Source organism: Erigeron canadensis, chromosome 7 (assembly GCF_010389155.1).
Source record: "Erigeron canadensis isolate Cc75 chromosome 7, C_canadensis_v1, whole genome shotgun sequence".
NCBI classification, from domain to species: Eukaryota; Viridiplantae; Streptophyta; class Magnoliopsida; order Asterales; family Asteraceae; genus Erigeron; species Erigeron canadensis.
The window spans coordinates 22,548,123-22,574,131 of record NC_057767.1 but is presented as its reverse complement, the minus strand read 5'-3'; the positions used below and the strand labels follow the sequence as shown (position 1 = coordinate 22,574,131).

Sequence of the window (26,009 nt, the reverse complement as noted above, 5' to 3'; positions counted from 1 at the left end):
TTGAAAACAATATAACGTTTTTACATACAATTATATTATCAATGTAGTGTACATTTACCCAAAAAAAAAAAAAACCCTTTTTCCAACCCTTTTTTTTATTTCTATTAAAAATAAAAACAACTTAAAATATTTACTCTACTAATAGAGGAGTTTATCTCAAAAATAATGTTTTCAACAATATATATAACTTAATAATAGAATAATACTATCTATCTTAGATCTTATCCAACAGAATAATAGTTAATATCATATAAAAAAAATAAAACATATTTTAATTTGAAATATTTAATATATGTTTCATATAAAATATATAGATCAATTCGTTATTAATAAAAATAATAAACTATATTTTAAACAATAATAAAATAAAATTGAATATTAATAATGTTGTAACAATCTATATCTACAATCTATATATATATATATAATGTCGGGTTTAGAAATTATCAACGACATTGTTGAGAAGGCCGAGTTTAGCTTAGGTGAGTGACAACTTTGGGAACGTCAACCTTTAACATTGATCTGCAATTTTTGGAGCATGTGGTGACGGAAAAGTTGCGCTCTATTAAACAACATAAAATAAATTATCGAAATTAATGATATATAATTTAGCTTCTAAATATGCATGACTATTGTGATTACTATTATAAAGGAATTTGAAAACAATATAACATTTTTACATACAGTTATATTATCAATGTAGTGTACATTTACCCAAACAAAAAAAAAACCCTTTTTCCAACCCTTTTTTTTATTCTATTAAAAATAAAAACAACTTAAAATATTTACTCTACCAATAGAGGGGTTTATCTCAAAAATAATGTTTCCAACAATATATATCTTAATAATAGAATAATACTATCTATCTTAGATCTTATCCAATAGAATAATAGTTAATATCATATGAAAAAAATAAGACATATTTTAATTTGAAATATTTAATATATGTTTCATATAAAATATATAGATCAATTCTTTATTAATAAAAATAATAAGCTATATTTTAAACAATAATAAAATAAAATCAAATATTAATAATGTTGTAACAATCTATATCTACAATATATATATATATATATATATATAATGTTGGGTTTAGAAATTATCAACGACAGTGTTGAAAAGGCCGAGTTTAGCTTAGGTGAGTGACAACTTTGGGAACGTCAACCTTTAACATTGATCTGCAATTTTTGGAGCATGTGGTGACGGAAAAGTTGCGCTCTATTAAACAACATAAAATAAGTTATCGAAATTAATGATATATAATTTAGCTTCTAAATATGCATGACTATTGTGATTACTATTATAAAGGAATTTGAAAACAATATAACGTTTTTACATACATTTATATTATCAATGTAGTGTACATTTACCCAAACAAAAAAAAAACCCTTTTTTCAACCCTTTTTTTTTATTCTATTAAAAATAAAAACAACTTAAAATATTTACTCTACCAATAGAGGGGTTTATCTCAAAAATAATGTTTCCAACCAAGTGATGTACTTTTAAATAAGAGCCTGATGTGCAAAATCGAGTCTTAAATTAATAAAACTAGTTTCACCTAAAAACTGACTACTACGCACTCACGGGCAGTGGACCCGATCGTTTGTAATATAGTTAAGAGGTAAGACCATGTTCGTTCGCGTGGATTGGTTTGAATCAATTGTTTAGTAAAGTAGTTTGGAAAACCGGGTGTTACTCAAATCTCCCTTTTGACAGAAAATAAAATTTGTTTTGAACAAGAACATAAAATGAAGAGAACTTCAGACAATATAATTAAAAGTCAGCCTCCTTGACTTCCCTCGACTTCAAATGTGATTGCATTTAATTAAGACCAAATTCACAAGAACTGACAAGATAATCGTGACTAGTTAAATACTCATGTGGTACCACCAACCATGAACACATCACCAAATCACCTAGATAACTAGATAAATTACCCCAAACCGGTACCACCAGTTCCAAGAGAACTTTTTCCAATAACTAGTTTGACTGACTATCAAATTACCAATTGAACCTACGTAAAAATAACGTGGTACCACTAACAGTTACAAATTACGTTGACAAAATTAATTCTTTCATTAAAATAATATTCATTATCATACCATGAATTAGTGACAATTGCTTATAGACAAACAATTCTTTTCAAATCATATATCAATTCAACTAGTACCACTAACGAAGAATTAATACATAACCAATATTATAATAATTATTTAAAAGAATTAAATCACCAAGATCTCAGAACAACGGTAAATAAACATCAATCCTTTGAATTAAAATATTGCAATCACATCATCTGTCTCGTTTCATCAAGGTGGATGATTAAACGTTTAGCCACTCATGATCAATCCACAATAATAATTAAAATAAAAGAGAAACATGATGACCAATCGTTTGAAGAAAATAAATTGCAAGACAGTAAGTAGATACGATCTAGATGGGTGCCCGTGAATCTTCAACGAATCTGCCTAAGAAATTATCTTGATTGGCGATTGAAGAACCCTTGTAGAACAGCTCCTAGAAAGATTTTTGATAACTGGAAAAATTAGGTTTTGGTTTATATTTATACCCCCTCCAATCTGATGTTTAAGTCGGCTAAAATCCTCTTCAGATTCGTCAAGCCACTGCGGCGCAGTGGCTACGTTGCCTCCCACTGCGTCGCAGTGCTTTTACACTGTCTTCGGTGCTCTTTTCCATGTGAGACTACGGCGCAGTGGGCAATCATTCCCCCCACTGCGGCGCAGTGCTATTCTTCTGACCTGGGCACACGACTTCATTCAACTGACTGCGGCGCAGTCACTTTGTCCCTCCTTGACTGCGACGCAGTCACTTTTAACTGAGCAATTCTCTTTTTTTAAGACCACTGCGGCGCAGTGGCTTGCCTTGGTCTTCACTGCGTCGCAATGCTAATTTTCTGATCAGAGAACCCTCATTCAATCATGAGATCTTGCCAACTTCTTCTAACTTCCTTTACTTTAACAACTCTTGATCCTTCAAAACATCTTCTAAGCCAATAAATCAACCGAAAATGTGCCAAATGAACACGTAACCTGTCAGGCGCCTGAAAACACTAACAAACACCATAAACGCGCCAAATGCACATAAAATCGACTCAAAACATATAATAAAATGGCCAATAATGATGTAGGTAATAGGTATAAATTAGTCACATCAGAGGCCTATGACAACAAAGTCAATGATTGTATGTATTCTTTATTTATTAATATTTTGTAGGAACAAATTACAAAAATACCCTTAAAAAAGTTTACATTGTACCAAAATTGGAGTGGGGACTCCATCCATAGTTATATTTTATAAATTTTGCAAAGTTATTATAAAATAAAATCTAAACTCAATACTAATGCATTGTCTATGATGAATTCTAACTCGGCAATTCAAAGTATTTAGGATATATTATTTTTCTCTATTTCGATTAATAAAGATCACAACTTCAATTTTTTTTTTTTGTAGAAGGGGTAAGGGAGGAGGGGGGTCGAACTCGGAAAAAGAAATGTAATAGATCTATTGGAAGACGATTGTCAGGTAAAAAAGTGGGTGTAGGTTTTGGTATTTTAGATACTCTTAATTTAGCATTAATATGTACAAATGGATATGACATGTGGTTCAAAATCTGAATTATGTTAGGTTTAAAATCATCGATGTGATTCATGGTTCTGAGTCTGTGTTCCTGTGTAAACAAATGGTAATAATATATGGAACCTCATTCTCTGAGACACACTCGATTGCTAGCCCCCTTAAGATGTTATTAAAGACCAGTTGGGAGCTATGTAGCACCAAAACGGGTACGGCAAAAGGGTACGGGAACGATACGGGAACGGGGAACGACAAAACTATAAAATCCAGGATACGGGTACGACAATAAAAAATATACAAATATATATTATATCATTTTTTTTAAAGAGAGAGACTTGACTTGAGAGATTATGTGTAATGGTATATGTATAATTGTATAATACATGCTTGATCAGTGATCACTCATTGTATGTTTAGTGTTTAATAGTTGGTTTTGGAATAAATTTTTTTCAATGTTGATCAAATTGTATATAATATAACCTGTTTGAGTTTGGGGAATAAAAAAGTCCATTAAAACCTTGATATTAATTGGAAACCTTACGGAAACTTCAAAGAAACGTTTCGGTATCTATAGAAAATTCAAGAGAACGTTTCATATGTGTTTCGTACGTGAAAACGTTTCCATGGAGTTTCGAAAATGGGTACGACTACCTGTTTGGAGTTTCGGTGCATCATAGGTTGGGAGTGAAAATAAGACAAGATTCACCAAATTGGAGTGGGGACTCCATCCATGGTTATATTTCATAAATTTTGTAAAGTTATTGTAGAATAAAATCTAATCTCAATACTAATGCGTTGTTTATGATGGATTTTAACTCGGCAATTCAAAGTATTTAGGATATATTAATTTTCTATATTTCGATCGATTGATAAAGATCACAACTTCATTTTTTTGGTGGAAGGGGTAAGGGAAGAGAAGGAGGGGGGGGGGGGGTCGAACTCGGAAAATGAAATGTAATGAATCTACTAGAAGGCAATTGTCAAGTAAAAAAGTGGGTAATTTAGGTTTTGGTGGTCTGGATATTCTTAATTTAGCATTGGTATGTACAAATGAATATGACATGTGGTTCAAAATCTGAATTACATTAGGTTTAAAATCATCAATGTGATTCGTGGTTCTGAGTCTGTGTTCCTGTGTAAAGCAAATGGTAATAATATATAGGAAAATATATGTTTCTCATTCTTTGAGACACACTCAATTGCTAGCCTCCTTAACATATTATTAAAGAATAGTTAAGAGTGAAAATAAGACAAGATTTTGGAATAATCATTGGCTTGATGGTGGCAATCTCGTAACTCAGTTTAGAAGGTTGTATGCCTTGGCACCATCTAAAGAATGTGTCATGATTAATATTTTTTATGATATGACATGAAAATCCGAATGACATCGAGATATTTGTGACGACATGGATAAGCAATAACTTTTAGCATTGAATAATTTATTTAATCAGTAAGACTTAATGAGCAACACAACAAGTGTTGTGAAATTATCAAGGTCAAAAAAACAAATGTTAATAAAGTGAAACTGAATATTTTAATTTGTTAACTATTAATTAAGAAAATAGTATTTTAGATATATATAAGTATAAAAATATATTTACCCGCATATTACGCGGGACAATAATCTAGTTTTAAAATAATAGGAAGAAAGTTGAAATGTAAAACAAAAAGTAACACGCTCCATAATTTTACAACAATTGATGCATAATCTACTTCTCTTAAGCAGCTTTCTTCCCCTCTTTATTTCTCTTGCAAAAACTTACAAAAAAAAAATAATATATCTTGCTAAAAGAAACTTCCAGATTTCTTATTCTTCTCTTAATATTCAATAAAAAATAATCTGTGTATGTGTTGTCACGAGGGATCCGGTGACTTCACGGTCGCCAAAGAAGCCCATCGATGACTTACATGATTCCGAATCCGATTATGATCATTGCCGACAAAAAAAAGCCCCCGATGCTACGCGCACCTCAGTCAGTGCCGGAGCTCAGATTCTTTTTATCCGAAGCTTTTGTGTGCTAAATTCAGATAGTGGAATCAAGCTGATCAGGCATTCCTCTTATTATTGTTGTTGTTGTTTTATACTATTATTGTTAATATCTTTCAAGTTTTTATTTTATTTAATCTTCATCATCTTCTGTTTCCGCTTTATTTTTATTGTTTTTACTTTCTTCAACAATTTGCTCATGAACAATGGTGATTTCTAGAGTTTTATTTTTCCCTTTACTAACTGAAGTTTGTTTTTTGCACACCAAGTGTTTGTATTAATGTCTTAGTGAAATTTGATAATATTGTTGTAATGCTACCTTTTTTATTATATGTATAGTTGGATTAGTATTGCAATTGGCCTTTATCTGATCACTTGAACTCAAGAGTATATATGTCCGGTTGGATTAGCACATGATATAAATGCCGTTGTTTGATTGAGCTTTGCTACTACGAGAATTTTGAAGATTAGCAATGAACACAATAAATTCAGTTGCTGCCTGCATTTGTTTTTAGTTTGTATTGGTCGACAAGGTTAAGGTGTAGAAAGGAAAGCACAAAATGTTTTAGAATGTAGTGGATGCAAAATCACTATGATAGATTACGATGTTTTGGTAATTCAGGATGTAGATTACATGATTATGTGCATTTTAGTAATGTAAATGATTAGAAAGACCAATTGTGTATGTATACTAATGTGTAAGAAATTTGCTTTCAAATTATATAAGATGAATTGTGTTTTTGAAAGTCCGAATAATTCCGTAGTCACTGTCTAACCTTTGTATTACGATTCTTATGTGTTTTTTTTCTAATGAGTTTCATGTTGATTTTGGTTGACGAGATTACGTAGATGTGATTTATGGTTTATTTTTGCCTATGAGCTGATACGCCGCAAAATTAGCGTTGGAATGGCTGAGAAATGAGCTCCAAGACCTCATGTTTCATAGGTGCAAGCCTGCAAGGGTATCAAGCAACTTAACCATGTATGTGATTTATGTATCATCCGTTCCTTCCTTCCATTAGAATCTGATCATATTCGGATTGGGGGCTATTTTATGTGTTAATATATGGATCGATTATGTTAGTAATAGATATAACCTTTATGTTCGAGCTTTGTCTATGCGTAAAAAATGGTTCAATGGTTTATTTTTCTATGTATGATTTTAGCCATGTAGCTAAATGAAACATCAGATTTTTGCGACATATCCAAATCTATGTTTGTTACTGACCTTATTTATGCATTATGTATTCAAATTTTTGTTGTGTTTAAAACGTATTCCACAGCAACGGGTTGAAAAACTAGTCCTTATTTATTTGCAAGTTAATTTGTATAATAATAATTACAAATATGCCATCATTATTTGATAACCAATAATTAATCTAATCTAATAGTTTTAAATGGTTCTCATAGTTCTGTACAAAAATTAGTTCTCACAATATTCTAACTTTCTCTCTATATATATATACTAGCTAATTAAACCCGGGTTTTTGAAGTTAAATCGATTCCGACCCAGACATTTTCCGTTCAGATCAATATTAGAAGAAAAAATTTGAAAAGTTCAAAACTTTTTGAAAAAAAACAGTAAAAGGTTTAATGTTAATGTTGATGACTATTTATTTATCATTGTATATATGTTTTAAAAATTATTTATATAAGGATAGAAAAATGGATGAAAGTTTAAAATAGCTAAAGAAATTAAACATGTTTAAGGTAAAAAAAAAGCAATAAGAATATAAAAATACAAAGATTATAATGTTATATCTATTTAAATATTGTGTTAGGAAAATATGAGGGTTTGCCATGTCATTCTTTTTCTAAAAATAATTTTTGAAAACAATGTTGTTTTATTAATATAAGATATATATATATATATGGGAAAGGTTATTTTAAAAACCCTTAAAAAAGCAGGGACCTTTTTCCATCAATAATTATAAGGGTAATAATGTACTTTTATAATTGATTAATTAAAATATGGTTGTTCATACACATGTGACTACTAATATGACTGTTTATGCATATGTGATCACCAACTAATTTTAAAAACATTGTTTACAAAATACTAACATACATGTGCTCCGGATCACCAACTAATCTCATAGTATATTTATTTGTAAAATACTTGCATATATACTTTCATACATATGATCATAAAATTGTTTGTATACATGTGATCACCAACTAATACTTTATATATATGCTCAATAATTTTTTATATGCACATATGCTCATAAAACAAAATAAATTAATCATGAAAAACATATTTACATTATCCATTTTGCATACATATGCATCAACAAATCTTATAAAACATCATTTACAATATAATTGCATACATATGTTCATATGCTTATCTACGCACATGTAATCACTTTGCATAAATATGATCGACTTGCATATATATATATATATAGATATGCTCATGACACTATTGATGCACATATGTTCATAGACAATTTTTTTATTTCATCCTCATCGTTATCATCATCATCATCATCATCATCATCACCATCACCGTACAATGGAGGGAGATCCATGTCTTCGTCATCTAGAAAAAACTCATATAAGAATTAAAATATATATTTTAGATTTTGAAAAATAAATTTAATTAAAATCGAGAAGACTAAAATGAGAAACAAAAAATAATAGTACAGTGAGATTAAAGCTATTATTTAAATGGAAAACTACATGTTTTTAAAAACAATCAAAAGATACAATAGTTTAATAGTTTGATGTACCTGCAATAGCCAATACTCAAAGTCAAACTTATGCAATCACTTACATAGTTACATGCCATATTGCCATATAGTTGTACCAATACAGTGTGAGATTTAGTTTCTTTCTAATCGAAATGGGAGTTAGTTTTTCATTCTTATCTTTTGAGTACGGCAAATGAATCACACCCATATAATTTGTATTCTATTTATTTTGTTGATGAAACCGTTTTTAATTTCCAAAATAATCTCTCTTTACGACAGTTTTTTTGATTATATGACTAAATTACCCTTTTTTATAAATAATTATTAGTTACATCTCTCATTAATTACCAAAATGCCATATTAATTTTAGTTCATAGATCAAAAAGTTGAAGGGTTATGATTAATTTGAAAAGGTTCTCAAAGGTTCCTACCTTTCTAAGAGTTCTTAAAATAACTTTTCAATATATATATATATATATATATATGTAAATCTTCCTTAATTTGATAGCAAAATATGAGGGTTTGCCATGTCATTCTTTTTCTAAAAATAGTTTTTGAAAACAATTTTGTTTTATTAATATAAGATATATATATATATATATGAGAAAGATAATTTGAGACCAACTAAAAAAAGTCCAAAAAAGGACCATTGATTTTCGTAACTTACACACCACCATCATCATCTACTATGATATACAAGACTTTTTTGTAAAAACACTAAGACTTTCCGGCGACGGGCCCACCAGAAAATCATGTGTAAATTAACTTACACATGTGTAAGTTGTGTAAGTTACTTACACATGTGTAAGTTAACTTACACATGATTTTTTTGTGGGCCCGTCGCTGGAAAGTCTTAGTGTTTTTGTAAAAAATTCTTGTATATTGTAGTAGATGATGATGGTGTACAAAAATCAATGGTCCTAGTTGGTTCTAAAATAAGAGATGGTCTCAAAATATCTCACCCCTATATATATATATATATATATATAAATCTTCATTAATTCGATAACATTTTTTCAGCAGCCATTCATTCATAAATGTTTTCTTGACAATATAAAATATGCTGCTAAACTTTGACAAATATGTTTAGAAATATAGCTAATGAGGGTCTTGGAAGAAGGTGTCTTAAAGAGAGAAGGGAGAGAAGGTCTTATTAGCTAATCAGAACGTGACATGTGGCAAAATTAAAAAAAAAAGCACCGTGGCAATTTTGTAAATAAATGAAAGTTTTGTGAAGCTTGGTCAGCTTGGGATCTCAGTGGGTTGGGTCAAGCTTGGGTTGGGTCAGCTTGAGTTGGATCAGTTTTGTTTGGTTTAGTTTGATCAGTCAGTCTGGGTCAGTTTGTCTGGGTCAGCTTGGGGTCATGTCAGGTTTAGGCCAGCTTGGGTCAGCTTGGGGTTGGGTCAGTTTTGGATCTGGGTCATCTTTGGTCATGGTTGGGTCAACTTGGGGCCTGGGTCGGGTCAGTTTGGGGTCTGGTCAGGTTGGGTCAGCTTAGGGTTGGGTCAGCTTGATACAATTTACACATAATCTACACAAATGTAGATTATGAGTTTTGGGTCAGCTTAGGGTCAGGTCAGGTTAGGTCAGCTTGGGGTTGGGTCAGTTTAGGGTCTGGGTCAGGGTTGGGTCAGCTTGACACACAATCTACACAAATGTAGATTATGGGTTTTAGGTCAGCTTAGGTTCTGGTTGGGTCAGCTTGGGTTCTGGGTTGGATCAGCTTGGGTCAGGTTGGGTTAGCTTGGGGTCTGGTCAGGTTAGGTCAGCTTGGGGTTGAGTTAGCTTGATACAATTTACACATAATCTACACAAATGTAGATTATAAGTTTTGGGTCAGCTTAGGTTCTGGGTTTGGTCAGCTTGGGTCAGGTTGGGTCAGCTTGGGGTTGGGTTAACTTGGCACAATTTACACATAATCTACACAAATGTAGATTATGGGTTTTGGGTCAGTTTGGGTCACGTTGGGTCAGCTTCGGGTCTGTGTCAGGTTGCATCAGCTTGGGTTCTGGGTTAGGTTGGGTCAGGTTGGGTCTGGTCAGGTTGGGTCAGCTTGGGGTTGGGTTAGCTTGACACAATTTACACATAATCTACACAAATGTAGATTATGGGTTTTGGGTTTGCTTGGGTCACATTGGGTCAGCTTCGGGTCTGTGTCAGGTTGAATCAGCTTGGGTTCTGGGTCAGGTTGGGGTTGGGTTGGGTCAACTTGGGGTTGGGTTGGGTTAGCTTGGGGTTGACCAAGCTGACCAACCAAGCTGACCCAGAACCTGAGCTGACCAAGCTGATCATCCAAGCTGACCACCCAAGCTGACCCAGAACCCAGGCTGACAAAAAGTTTGATTTATTTACAAAAATGTCACCGCGCAATTTTTTTTTAAAAACGACGTGTCACACTCTGATTAGTTAATATAACCTTCTCTCCCTTCTCTCCTTAAAACACCTTCTTATTTGATCTCTTTTATATATATATATATATATATATATATAAATCTTCCTTAATTTGATAACATTTTTTCAGCAGCCATTCATTCTTGCACATGTGTATGGCACTATGGCGTAAATGTTTTCTTGACAATATCAAATATGCTGCTAAACTTTGACAAATATGTTTAGAAATATAGCCAATGTTTGAAAGAAACAATCTTGTTTAGAAATGAACCACTTAAAGATTTTAATTTGTATAAAAAGATTGTACGTAAAATAAGGTTAACTTTTTAACGGAATACTAATACTTCGTTAAACCCGACTTAGCAAACGCAAGATGACACATCAAATTATTTATGATGTTTAAATCTAAGACCTCAAAAAGTAGCAAAGCTTTTACTTGTCCATCAACCACTAAATCAATAGCTCACTGATTTACAAAGTAACAAATTTATTTCTTACTTTAGAGAAAAATGCTTTTTAACTTTTTTTTTCCGTAAGAGAATATTTCAAAACCGGAGAATGTTGTATCAAGCGATATCTCTTTTTATTGTAGAGGAAATATACGTACAATTCGAAAGTAATTTTCCCAACATGACATGGAATCCATATGAAGTGCAGATTCATTTGAGATATCCGGTATCAAATCTAATACCATGGCCGTCCATGGTGTATCAGGGACCGACTCCTAGAGGCAAGCAAGACCGCTAAAATGGAGTCGGTTTAAATTTTTGCATGAAACCATCACTGTTTTTACTACAAAGATACATCTTGAATGTATATAGTAAAACCTCTATAAATTAATAATCTTGGGACTTTGATATTTTATAAAATTATCGAGATGTTATTATATCGATAAATTAATAAATTATTAATTTAAAGAAGTTTATGTATCACTTTTAATTTTCATATCCAATGTACATTCACACATCAAATGACACAAGAGTCCAAAGCAAATTGCTAACGATAAAATTCGTTTCATAAATTCAATCGGCTCAAGTAATTTAAACGATGTAAACTATGAAGAAGACATTCGTGAGTTTGAGAGCTTGATTACGGGTATGCATTATTAGCACAAAATGGATGTGAATGAGTTGCCGGATTATCCTGGTGAAAATAATGAATGTTATGAAGTTCAAAGCATGGAAGAATTTGTGATGGATACTGTTCAAAATCTAGTTGATAATAAAGTTGAGGATGATACAGTAATTTTGAAATCAATCACTCGGAAATAAGCGGCTAACAAATTTTCACAACTTTTTGTTGCGACAATGTCTTAACTCTTAAGTGCAATGTAGAAATTTAAGGATAATTTCAACATAGATTTAAAGTTTTTTTTTTTAAAAAAAAACAAGTGACTATAGATTCATTTTTTACTAAACAATATTAAAAATTTTAGAATATTTAAGAAATTATTAATTTATAGTTTTGATGGGACCTGTATATTTACCTTGGGGTTTCAAAAAAAATTATTATCTTATTATTTTATTGATGTCTAATTTTAAACTGGTCCCAAGTTGGGACAAAACAAATTATTAGTTTTATCAAGATTATTAATTTATCGAGTATTGATTTATAAATATTCTACTGTAACTTGAAAATCAGCAAATATAATCTTTTTGCCGTGTCTCATAAACACATCCTAGCAAGGATCCAATAGTTAAAAACCATCCAATAGAGGTCTTTGTTTTTTTGAACGTAGCATAAAAAGATGAAAAAATGAAAAAGAAAAATTGAAGAATAATTTTGGACCCAATGGTCTTGGACATTACCAGAGCCTCTCAAGTTGAACATTAATTGTTGCTTACTATGATTAACTAAAGACTTTCAGATAACGATTAAGATGAGAGAAATGAATGAAATCCATATCAGCACTAAATTTTTAGGCAAGCCTAACAAATTAGTCACATTGATCGTTACTTAGTTCTGTGATGATAAAACACCAATTTTTCATTGTAACTGTAACATAAGCTACTCTCTGTCCCAAAGTATTTTCTATACTTCACAAAATCGTGTCGTTTAGGTAAAGTGTAATGATTACAACTTACTATTCACTTTTTTTTAAAGTTGAATTTTGCTGGAAACTTTGTGTCACGATTAGACAGCGGAAGGTCTAATATACGTTGTCTTAACCGGGTCCACGCTAGAGAGCTCCCTTGAAGTAGAAATGTCAATTTCAAATACCCGATGGGGGGGGGGGGGGTAGACCCCCTACTAATCTGTCTGAATGCACGACGATTAATAAGGGTAAACCCTGCCACCTCAAACTTGAACCTGGATATACCCAAGTCAAGATCTCATAAAAGGACTTAATTTCTATGTCCTCCCCAAGCCTTAAATAGAAGACCTCATGCAAGGGATGGTCTTTCAACCATTGAGCGTGACAACTTACTATTCACTTAAATGACAGTTTTAACATTCATTATCTAGTTATTAGCAGTTTGAATTTTGTAATTTTATTTTCAATCTTTATGCCTGAACTTTAACCCATAATTTAAGGTGAATGTGGTACCCGTAACCCGAGTACATAACAACTTAAGAGAACTGTTGAATAGAAACACAAGAAAACCTGATGAAAGAATGAATATCTGTACAAATGTGAATCATTACATGGAATAGCAAAGCCAAAAGTCGAAGAAAAGTTAGATGACCGAAAGCTTTGTTAAAACATTTGCATAACGGTTCTACCCTTTGTCACTAAACCCATTTACACCACCCGAAAACACTAGCATATTCTATTCGAGCATCCTGCAGTTAATCCCAAAACTATTCACAGATTCTGTCGACTTTTAAACACTATGGTTGACTAACTTTGACTCTACAAAAGATTCTTATCCAGTGTTTCTGATGAGGAGCGTTTAATGTGATGCTGATTTCTAGGCGATCTAATGTTCTTGACGATCATCATAAGTTTTTGTCGCTCTCCTTCAACCTCTGCAAATTTCAGGCTTAACTCTGAGTAACGCTCATGCATCTCGTTTAGTTGAGTTTCCACATTTACGTAACTACCTTTGATTTCCAATGTGTCTCTAATCAGCTCGTTGATGTCTTTGAAGCTTTTAAAGACTGCTGCTTCATCGCCGTGCTGTTTAAGGAAAGAACTGAAAACATACAGAAGAATATCATGTAAGCTCTACTGCACTGTGTTTGACCTTTTTGAGATTGACTATCCATTCACACGTTTAAGCAATATAAACTGATGTATAGATGTGTCCAAGCTGAGCCGCAATATGCATGGATCATACTTGGCAATCTGACAAGCCAAGATGACTCAAACCGCTTCAAATAAGATCGGATTACCATGTAACCACCGCTTATCCACTTTCTTTAATATCTTTAAAAAAACTTATGTATTAAATAGTGTTCTACGAACCAAGTTTCTGAGCAGAGTGACCGAGAATGAAAGGATTTGAAAAAAAGCTAACCTATTTTGAAGTACATGGATTGTATAAGGCCACCTCTAACTATAAGAGCTACTTGGCTGACTTATATTTCTTAAACATAATCTATCGCCTCAAAGACTTCTAATTCAAATCTATAGGAACCAAGGTCATAAAAGCTAAATCAGTGAGCTAGCTTCTCACTACAAGAGCCAAAGCACTGCTTTCTAAAGGCTCGGTAACGCAAAACAAACCCTGTCAAGTTTATTAATACTTAAACAGCAGACTCGGCAGGAGTACAGTACACCCTTAAGGCTTTTATATAAAACATTATGATGTACTCATTAATAATTCAGAATTAAGAGGGTGAATAAAAAAGTGAACATTTTATAAGCTGGCTATTTTAACACTCTGAATGTTGTAATACCGATATGATATGATTATTTGATAAATGTTATGAATTATGACTACCTTTGAAATTGGTTATTTGAGTTCTTCTTCGCAGTCAATGCTTCGGCAAGCTCGATTTCCAAGGCAAGCACTCTTTTTAAAGCATTTCCATCACCCGGAAAATTTTTAAAATCTGGGTATATTCTCCCGAGCTCTTCGTTGGCCTGTGGTAGGAAACAAATGATCAAAATTTTTGTTACATGATATACATATAGAAATATAGAGCATTATGCATGTTTAAAGATTACAGCTCAAATTACCTTGTGTAGTTGCACAAGTTCTCTCTGTAAATCTTGAAAACATGAGCCAGAACTCATGATTGAAAGAAGTGATTTATCTTCTCTCTGGGCTAATTGCTCTTGCAACAGAGAAAGTTCAAACATGATTTTCAACTTCTCCTCCTCACATTGTTGCAGCAAAGTAACACTCTTTTCTTTCTCTTCCTTGCAACATTCAAGGTTCAAGAGAGCACAATCAAGTTCAGCATGTACCGACTCTAACTCACCTTCCAACCCCACAATCTTTAACGACAATTCTTCAATCCTTTTCAAGTAAGAAGCTTCGGATTTCTTCCTGCTATCGATTTCATCAAGGGCATCTTGCAATTTAATCAATATGTCATCACCATTCCTTTTAGAAACAAAAAGCTGTTGCTTCAAATCTTGTACCGTGGTTTCACATTGTTCTTTCATGAAAGCTATCCGTAAAGATTCTGACCGCCCTTCAGTCTCGTTCTTGTCATGTGAAAGTTCTAACTTCTTTTTATAGTTGTTTAGTTGTTCCTTCATTTTGTTGACATCGATACTCACTTCGAATAATTTCTCCTTGAGAGTCACTGTGTACACATCCAAGTACAAGTTTGCACAACATATTATATAAAAATCTTCATCTGAAAGATCATCACCGTCAAAGAGCTGTTTTTGACCACAGTTTACGGTTCTATTTAGGCACTTTTGAGATAAAGGTATCGAAGATTCGGAAAAGGTATCTCTAATAAGGTTCTGATTGGTCTCAAACATGGAAGAAACTTGAGACGATAGCATGTCAAGATTCTTTTGCAATTGCATCACTGCAACAGAGTAATTCAAACGAGCCCTTTCCAGTGCTGTTTCTAGAGTCATAACCTTTTTCTCGAGCTCCTTGTTAACACAACCCAAATCATCTCTTTCTTTTGCCAACTTTAACATTTGATCATTCAAATCCTGGCATATTAATTCCGTTTCGGATTTGCAGATCAAAATAGTGTCCCCACATGTCGCATGCTCACATTTAAGGCTCTCCAACTCGGCCAAAATATGTTCACTGTTATTCTTAAGCTCTGTAACCTTTTTCTCGAGTTCCTCATTAACACAACTTATAGCATGATTTTCTTTAGTAAATGTTACAATTTGTTCTTTCATGTCATGACCTATCAATTCAGTCTCAGTTTTGCAGGCCAAAATTTTGTCGTGACAAGAAAAATGCTCATCTCGTAGGATCTGAAACTCTCCCACAATCTGTTCCCGGCTTTCCTCCAGATTCAAAATTCTTTTCTTGAGTTCCTCATTCTGACAACTCAGAACATCTCTTTCTTTAATTATTTGCATGATTTGATCTTTCATATCATGGTGCATTGATTCAGTTTCGGTTTTGCAGGTCAAAATCGTATCGACACATTCCGAATGCTCGTTTTTAAGGCTCTGAAACTCTCTCACGATCTGTTCCCGGCTTTCCTCCAGCTCCAAAATTCTTTTCTTGAGTTCCTCATTCACACACCTGAAATCATCCCTTTCTGCAGTAACTTTCAAGATTTGATCTTTCATATCTTGTTGTAGTGATTCAGTCTCGGTTTCACACGTTGAAATAGTATCGACACAAGCCGAATGCTCGTGTTTAAGGCTCTGCAAGTCTTCGACAAGCTGTTTCTGGTTTCTTTCGAGCTCCTCAATAATACAGCCCAAATCATGTCTTTCAGTTGCAAATTTTAAGCTTTGATTGTTCATTTCATAGCGTATCGATTCAATCTCTGTTTTGTAGGCTGAAACAATGTCAGCACATGTTAAATGCTCGGTTTTTAGGATCTGAAACTCTCCTAGAATCTGTTTTCGGTTTTTCTCGAGGTCTGAAACCCTTTTCTCAAGCTCTTCTTTAGCACAACTCAGATCATGTTTTTCTTTAGCGAACTTTAAACTTTGAACGCTCATATCACGGCTAATCAACTCAGTCTTGGTTTGGCAAGTCGAAATTATATCAGCACAGGTTGAATGTTCATCTTTAAAACGCTGAAATGCTCCTGTAACCTTTTCCTGGTTTTCTTTGAGCTCTTGCACAAGCGATTCAGCAGCCGTAACCCTTTTCTGGAGTTCCTCATTAACCTGTCCCAAATCATGTCTTTCTTTAGCAAACTTTAAGCTTTGATTGTTCATATCATGGTGTATTGCTTCCATCTTGGATGTGCAGGCTGAAATAGTGCCAGCACATGTCGAATGCTCCTGTTTTAGGCTCTTAAACTCTCCCAGAATTTGTTCTCGGCTTTCATCAAGTTCTTGCACCAGTGCTTCAGCAACCATTACCCTGTTATTGAGATCCTCAATAACAGAGCCCAAATCATATCTTTCTTTGTCAAATTTCAGGATTTGATCTTTCATACAATGTCGAATTGATTCAGTCTCGGCTTTGCAGGTTGAAATACTGTAAACACAAGATGAATGCTCATATCTGAGCTTCTGAAACTCTCCAAGAATCCGGTCCCGGTTCTCCTCGAGCTCCTGCACTAATGTTTCATAGTAACACTCCATTTCATTCATCTTTTTTATAAGACTTCCTTTTTCAGATCTTGCTTCATTTAGTTGACTTAAAAGTTCCACACTTTGATTTTCTCCCAAATCATAACCTCTTGTAAATCCAGTTCCCACTTCAAGATTCTGCAAAATGCCAAGAAGCACTTCTAATTCCGAGTGTACAAAGCCCAAATCAGATTCACGGATACCAATATAACATTTTTCTTGCAGCTTCTTTATTCGATCCCTCACAAGGAAATGTCCATTTACACGCTGATCATGTGCTGTATCTATAAATTGTGACCTTACTTTTATTTCTTTCAACTGTTCTAGCTCATCTTTGAACTTCAAACATTCTGATCTAAGCATCCTAATCTCTCTTTCGAGTTTAAGGCCTGAGGAAATCTCATTTGTTAGATGATCTGCAATCCTATGTGTTTCCATACCCATCTCATTAGCACGGCTATACAGTACGTTTAGTTCTTGCTTAAGCTCGGAAATGAAAGCTTCAGCAATTTCCAAGCTTCCTTTGAGTTTATGATTCTCTTCATGAGCAATTGCTAAGTCATTATTTACTGAGTGATCTGAAATCCACCTTTGTTGATCACGCCTCTCTGCCTCCTCAGCTGGCAGTTTTTGACTATGCACTGTCCCGTTTGAATCCCGGGATTCATGGATGCCAGATAAATCATGCTTATCAGCATAGTAACTTTCAGCGGCGTTGCACGAACCACTATATTCAAGTGCCGGATATGAAAAATCTTGATGGATGCCCGTTTCTTCCACAGCTGATATTAACTTTTCAGCTTCCGATCCAAAATGTATTCTATTATTAACCTATTTAAAATAAGACAAAAGGGCACGTGATAATCTCGAATTTTATCTTTTTCATGTTAGTGATCCTAAGGCCAAAATTATAATGCATCTGACTAGTAATTAAGGGAGTGTTTGCATGTGGGTTATATAAATGATTAGGTGATACTGGATAAACATAATGAAATAATAAGTTCGAACAAATATACTGCATGAAATGGCGTTTGGATGTGATTTGGTAGCTTGAACTTGTTATAAGCACTTTTGATGGTTTAGATTGTTTGGAAAACTGAGAAAATAAAGAATTGGTAATCCATCCTAACATCAGAAACTAATTACTTCGACCAAGTAGATAATTGGAAAACTGAGAAAATAAAGAATTGGTAATCCATCCTAACATCAGAAACTAATTACTTCGACCAAGTAGATAATTGCTTTCAAATTGAACCCCCCCCCCCCCCCCCCCCCCCCAAAGGCCAAAGAACCCTTTAAGTATCTCTAGCGAGAGGAATCGTATTTATAGTACTTATACTCCCCACATAAAAGTTGCAATATTCACAAATCATTGGCGGTATCCATTTGGTCACATGATTCTCAGTTTTGTTACCACTCACAGGTTTTTTGAATATTCAAAGATAGCTCAATAGATAATCAAACCTTATCTCCGTGATCATCAGAGATCTGTAATTCGGAAGACGATGTGGCAATGGTAGGTTCCCCTTCTCGGTTTAGATTGCTGCTGCTTTGCAAGCCCCTATCAAACTGTTGTTCAAACTCTCTGCACCAGAGTTAAAGGTCAATAAGAGTGAAGTAATCTATTCCAATAATTTGATTCCACAAAGCTACTGTGAGCCACTGAGCATAATCCTAGAAGATAATAATACAAACATGGCAGGTTACTGATACCAACTGCTAGTTAGATGACCAGTGGGGACGGATGGGTGTGGTAATGCAGTGGCAGGTTACGAGTTGTCAACATGTAAAATCCAAGTTAATAATGCATTGGGTTGTATAATATAACCTTCCAAAGCACAAATAAAAAAATCAAAACAAATTAATAAAGAACTTTCTTTTAATTTATTTTAAACCTCAAGATTAAATTAAAAGGGTACAATGGTCAATTTACTTTTTCATTGCACCATATGAGCAGACTGTATGCGAGTAATGATGACTAAGACTGTACCCACTACCCACCCAATGCGGAGGCGGGTAGTTTCAGTGTAGAAACATGATAAGGGTGTCTGTCGGGTTGGTAGTCAGTGGTGATTTAAAAGGAGTCTTAAGTGTTAAATTTGATTATTGAAGAGATTTTTTTTGAACGGTTAGTCGAGTAGGGACATCAGCTTGGTTTTAAAAAGCGCGCCTAAGCGCTAGGCGCAAGCCTTAGAGCTTTTTGGTACTCAAGGCGTAGGGTAAACAGAAAGCGCGCGCTTTTGGGCTTTTTTTGTGAGCCTAGGCGCTAAAAAGCACTAAAAAGCGTGAGCTTTTTGTACACAAGAGGATTTTTTTATAAAAGTAAGTAATTTTTTTTTCTTACTTCTTCTGTCACAACAAGATTGATCTCTTCTTTCTTTTTCCTCAACGAGAACAACAATCTTTTGAGAATTTTTTTATAAATACCAAATTTAATCGAAGCCGGACTTAAACGAGTATCTTACTGATGTTGTTTTTGTAATTTATGTGTTACAAATACTCTATAAATAATTTATAAAATTTCTTCATAAGTGTGCGCCTTGCGTACGAAAAGCTCGCCGCTTTTGCGCTTCTGAAATGTACCCTATCGCTTTTGTGCGCCTATCGCCTTTTAAAACCAAGGACATCAGAAAACATCTCACCATACAAGGGTAGGCCCTACCAATTCCACTCCTTCCCATAGGGTTCAAAAGTAGGGCAGGCATTTCAGGGGGAAAACCCCACAGACTTATCACTGCAAGAAATCAAACCCATGACCTGTGGGTATGGGTAATACCAGGGATGCATCAATCAGTAGACTAGCAACATTTGCTTGACTATTGTGTGTTTATTGTGATGAAATTAGTGAATGTTTATTTTGTTACATACTAATCAACTCACCATATTGATAATTGTTCAGGGGATATATGAGTACTTTCGGTGTTCTTAAAATTTATATTCTAAGTCCATAACCAAAGGCTTAAAGCATGCATATACATTTTCTTGGTATACAATATTCTGATTGTGTTGAGAGGCTTTTATTGGGGATTTATAGTTCAATAATGTAAATGAAATTACTCTAAAAGTTTTATACTCTCTGCAGACCGTTTCATCCAATGAAAATGCAGGGCTATCCTAAAATGCCCTTCAATAAAGAAATAAATAAAGGAAGCTTGTTGATCAAAATTAATAGTATTAATATTTCAAAATACTATACCTGAATCCAGTTTTAGCCGTCAACAACTGAACTGTAACCTGGCACAAAAAGGATCAAGTCAATCACCCTGGTAAAAGTAAGGTAAATTAAGTGTTGTAGTGACAGGAAAAATAAATTAATTGAAACAGTCAGGAAAACATATTTGATAATAATACTATGAAATTTGTGTTTTTCATGAAATTATTTTTGTCTGGATTTTTGGTAATTTACATTTAAAAAATACTCTCAATACCCCAAAACAATTAGACTCGGTCCCCCAAGAATACTTATTCAAAGAAATCAAGAGTTGCTCACATGTAATATGGTTCCATTGTCTGATCCATGAAGAGGCAAAGCAACAACATAAGGTTCCGATGCGTCCGCATACTCTGCAAGATTAATGGTAGTCTCGCCGAGGATACTAGCATGTGAAGTGCCCTGATAAATCAAACAAATGATGATAAATATAACTTGAAAGACAATAGAAACCCAGGGCTTTGGTTGTAGTGGTATTTGAGTTGCTCTATCAACTAATGGGTTGTTGGTTCTAGTCCCACACTCCCAAGGTGGACTATATTGTGTGGAATTCGTGTGGATGCGTAACTATTTTCATTTTTTCAGAACGGCGGATGTATAATGGTTGTCTTTCTAATAAAAGACAAAATTACTGAATTTCACTAAACAAGTGAGATGGTCAAACAATAACTATGGATCAAGATATGCATTTTGCAGAATGGCTAATTGGAATTGAAAAATGGAAACATACCATCCCCACAATGAGGTTGTATAGTTTATCATCATATCGCTTGTTTCTAGAATCTATAAACAGTCTTGTAGTTTCGTAGATCGGATCTGCCCATTTACATGTCCCGTTTCTGACATTTGCTTTGCTAGTCTTTGCAATGATCTTTCCAGATTCAACAGGTATGAAACAGACAAATAACTTTTCCCATCCACTCGATGGAATCTGATAAATTGCAACCATTTAAGAGAAAAGAAAATAAATAAGGGGTGCATAAGTCGTTTCAACTATGATGGAGAATGGAGATATAATGCAAGTGAATGAAAGTTTTAGATGATTGTATGATCGATATACATCGTATAGTAAAGGAACATGAAGTTCGTTTGTCACTAATTTTTCAAGACATTATATTTAGTAACATATGTTCATACTACGAACCAGATAATAAACACCAAATGAGAAGCTCAAAAAGTTTTATTTCTTTTAATATTCTTTTTGTGAAGGGGACACCAATGATCTCTAGGAACATGTTAGTTTCTTAGTTGGAAACATAAAATCTCATTTATAAGCTACTGTGTTAGTAGGGGCATGGTTAATGATTGAAAAGAAAGGAAAAAGGAAAAAAGCTTACATTTGTGGCATGAAATTGCAGGCGAAATACAACTTTTACTTTAGGCCTGTCAACCTTCCATTTGGTATTCCTCAACATTACTATCCAACCATGAACCACAAAATGCTGAGTTCTACAAGATTTTAATTAAGAATCCTGCAGAAACAAAATACAGCATCATCAACAGAAATATTTCAAAAACAGTTCCAATTAATGAAAAGAACATGAAATCCATTTCTAATCAAACACCACTTTTAAAACACAACACATACTGTGATTCTTTTCTTCGTCCATGGCCCCATGCCTATTCAAAAGGAAAATCATAACCCATTGCAAAAGAAAAAACATCACAATATAGAATAAGAAGTGTTTAACAGTTACGCAAATATCTAAAATACCCTTTTAAAGTTGACAAAAAAAGGGGGAATTTGACAATTTGTTGAATAAAACTCGCTAATGTTGATACTTTGTATTCATGAAGAGATGCCATTTGGTAAATTTAAATTTAAATTATGCTAAAAACAAAAAATGATTTCAACTTTCATGTGCCATCAATAATAGAGAAAAATCTTATCTATTTTTTTTTTAATTAATCATGCCTCATGCTCATATGTTCCACCTAATCATTAAACCACAGAACCTTAACATGCATAACACAATTGTTTGACAGCATTAGACAAAAAGTAAAAAGCCAACATAACTAATCACATAAATACTAAAATTTAGTAATCAACCTATACAAAACAAAATAATCCCACAAAAATCTATGAATAATATTGTCATTTATAATATGACAAATTTAATTTAAATATAGTTCAACTTGAGCTTGGACCAAAGTGAATTCTTACCAATTCTACAACTTTAGTGATGAAGTCCACACTAGTCCAAAATCCTAAAAACTGACCACATAGTAAACAGGTAAATAAAATTTATGTTAAAATATTGAAAAATAATAATCTTAAAACACCCAAAAAGAAAGAAACCCAAAATGTGCAAATTACACTGAAAGTAGAAAAAAAAGATAATGTAAAACTATTTAGCCATTTAATGTCAAACTTGATCAAATACTCTAAAAAGAAAAAAATTATCCCACTTGAAAAATTAATTAAACTTTTTTTTTTTTACAAACAAATTTAACAAAATTGAAGAAACCCCTGTTCTAAAAATTACTTAAAAAAGCACCACTTCTATAAAAACTGAAGAAACCCATCTTGGGATGTATTGACAATACTGTATAAAAAAATACAAAAGATGTCACAAAAAAAAATTGAAAATTTTACAAATAATATACTATAAACACTTGATATATAAAACTTGAAGACACTTCAGTTGAGAAATGATTTTTTTTTTAAAGCAGTTGAGAAATGATTGACAGACTCAATAATGTGTACTTTTTTGTTCAAGTAGTATAAAACATGACATTGATATTCATATATATATATATATAATATAAATGAAATTATAACCTGTAGAAGAATGCAAGATCTATATGAGTTGGGGGAGCTTGTAACAGAAGCAATATTAGAAAATGGGAATCTGACAGAGATTGAGTGAAACTACAGTAAGGCTACAAAAACTGGGTTTTTTTTTTATGTCTGTTGTTTTTTAGTCATTTGCTACTGGAAAGGCAAAATGGGCAAGAGCTACTAGTAGTGTGAGTAAGTGATAAAATGAGTTGTATTTTTTATTTTATTTTTTTTTAAGTTTGGAAAGTGAAAAGAAATAAGGAAAAGGGTATGGGATAGTGCCAAAAAAGCCTTGATTATTTATGCACCGAATGAATGTGGTCATAAAAGATTGAATGTTCTGTGATTATTGTACACTCGTCGGTCAATGGAGGTAGTGTATGTATAGAATTACATAGGCCGTTTGATTCAAATTCAATTAACGTTAAAAAAAATTAATAAAAAACATTGAATTCCTATATTTGTTATACGACAAAAGTGAATGTGTGGTATAGCTACTCTCGCATATTAATCTTTTAATCTATTATAATGCATAAATAATTGAAATTTATATTTTTATTGATTTAAATGTTAAAATTGAAAAAATTTTATATTTAAGTTAGATAACTTTATATTTCCATCTCTCTTATTATATTAAATTAACATCAAGAAATTTCAAACTTTTCTTTTAAATTTTATCAAACTTTTTAAACTAAACATCTTGTGGTATCTTAATTCATTCGTTGGGACAAGATTTCCCCAACGACCTAACTTGATTCAAGTTAAAATAGTAATTTGAGAGAATCTTCATCCTACATTTAAAAAAGAAAAATGATTGATCAACCTAAAAAAACAACCTAATAATCAACCTAAGTACATGGTGATGACACTTGGTATAATTAAAAGAAGAGATTGAGAGACAATTAGTGAATTACACTAGTCATGTAATAAAGGTATTAAGTTGATTATTAGGTTGATGTATCAAACAATTTTAAGTTTTACTCTAAACATTTAGGATAATTTAAACATTAATAACATACACAACTTTCTGTCGCCACCACCACCACTGACGCCACCATCGTCGTTACTATTATCTTTGTTGAATTGCACGGTTATCCATCTAGTATTGCTTACAGCCTCACACATTTTTGCTTAACGTGCATAAATAAATATTATTAAATAAGGAATTTTTTTTTATCAAATTGTCATATAAAACTGTTTATTTATTGTGAAGAACCAATTTCAAAGCATTTTCTAATTTTAAAATTCTCCTTACCTCTTTCAAGTATTCCCACTTCATCATTTATAAAAATTTACCTCAATATTAAAATAAAACTCTTAAAAATTCCATTTAATAGAGTTTTTTCGAGTTTTCTCGTAATATCTGCAATCCGTTAGCACCTTATGAAAATGCACATTTACAATGGAAACTTGAGATTTTAACTTCGGATTGGGAGGATGGATAAAATGAAAGAAATCATATGTTAATCCCTCCTCATTAGGCATACTTTTAGGCTTATATTTTAGGCACACTAATCATTTTTCTATTTGGATAAACGTTGCTCGGTTTTTGTGTTTTCTCACATTCATTTTTATTTTAATGTATTTATGTGGGACCCTCAAAGAAAGTTGTGTCTAATTTGTCTTACATAATATGACACTTTCATAATTAATCCAAAACAACATAGCTACAGTTGCGGGTCAGTTTGTACAGTGACCGACTTGATTTGTACAATAACCGGCTCGATTGGCTACGTGTACAATTTTTGACGCACAAAGTACAATTTCTAAAGCATTTAGACATACGCCCTACCTACATACTATTTCTAACGCACAAAGTATACACACAAGGACATTAACAATTCTTCGAAAACCATCGCGAGCAACCACCCCACTTAACGACGGCGCCAAATCTGATAACACCGTTATGTCGAACAACCATCACCGATGCAACAACCTTTAAGTGTACTCTCTAGCGCGGACCCGATTAAGACAACGTAAGCTAAATCCCCATTCTGAGCAAATGATACACACTTTTCCAATAAAAGAAGTAATTTTAAGAGAAATTGTCACAAATCCTCCCTGTGGTTTGCTCGATTCGCATTTTCGTCCCTCGACGTTTTTTTTATTACTAATTGTCCCTAGACTTTTCCATTTTATTACCAGACGTCCTTGACACTAACAGTCGTCATTTTTACTCCGTTAAACCCCTCATGTGCATACCACACGAGGGTATAATCATCTATTTCGTAAACACAAGGCTATATGTAAAAAAAATCATACTTAGACAAAAATCTCTTCTCTTGCACCTGCTCCTCCTCTTTGTTCTTCATTCTTTTTTTCAGAATCCATCATCAACATATATTCACCAAACATGATTTTTTTTTCTTTTCATCTTTTCATGTCTATAAAAGTTTCAAATCAAATATCTTCCTCAATAATCATAAAACATCATCATCAAATCGATACACACCTGTTACTATATACATCAAACATCATCATCATAAAACATCATTACCAAATCGATACACATCATCAAATACAATTTAACCCTAATCCAACTTTTCATACACATCATCAAATACCCGATTACGAACTCAAAACCCTTTTTGTTTACTCTTTAATGAAGTCGACCCAAGAAACCAAAAAAGGAGTTTCACTTTTGTTGTTGACTATGACAACTAATAGGAAGAAAAAGGTAGAACCTTTTTCATTCAATTTTCTTTGACAACAT

The 26,009-nt window shown here is 33.0% G+C and overlaps 1 protein-coding gene and 1 long non-coding RNA gene across 2 annotated transcripts; both read right to left on the bottom strand.

The window, feature by feature from the left end:
* Nucleotides 1–7,806: 7,806 nt before the first annotated feature.
* Nucleotides 7,807–8,474, bottom strand: LOC122606525. Its single transcript, XR_006324930.1, has 2 exons — nt 8,320–8,474; nt 7,807–8,129 (listed from the first exon to the last, which is right to left on the bottom strand). It is a non-coding gene; the product is annotated as an uncharacterized LOC122606525 (long non-coding RNA).
* Nucleotides 8,475–13,255: 4,781 nt separating this feature from the next.
* Nucleotides 13,256–23,455, bottom strand: LOC122607354 (golgin subfamily B member 1-like). Its single transcript, XM_043780310.1, has 10 exons — nt 23,297–23,455; nt 22,679–22,729; nt 21,852–21,986; nt 21,245–21,445; nt 20,794–20,916; nt 20,500–20,537; nt 18,768–18,888; nt 14,799–18,134; nt 14,560–14,702; nt 13,256–13,809 (listed from the first exon to the last, which is right to left on the bottom strand). Exons 3-10 carry the CDS (start codon nt 21,927–21,929, stop codon nt 13,527–13,529), a joined length of 4,323 nt encoding a protein of 1,440 aa, XP_043636245.1. The 5' UTR covers nt 21,930–21,986; nt 22,679–22,729; nt 23,297–23,455; the 3' UTR covers nt 13,256–13,526.
* Nucleotides 23,456–26,009: the final 2,554 nt, after the last annotated feature.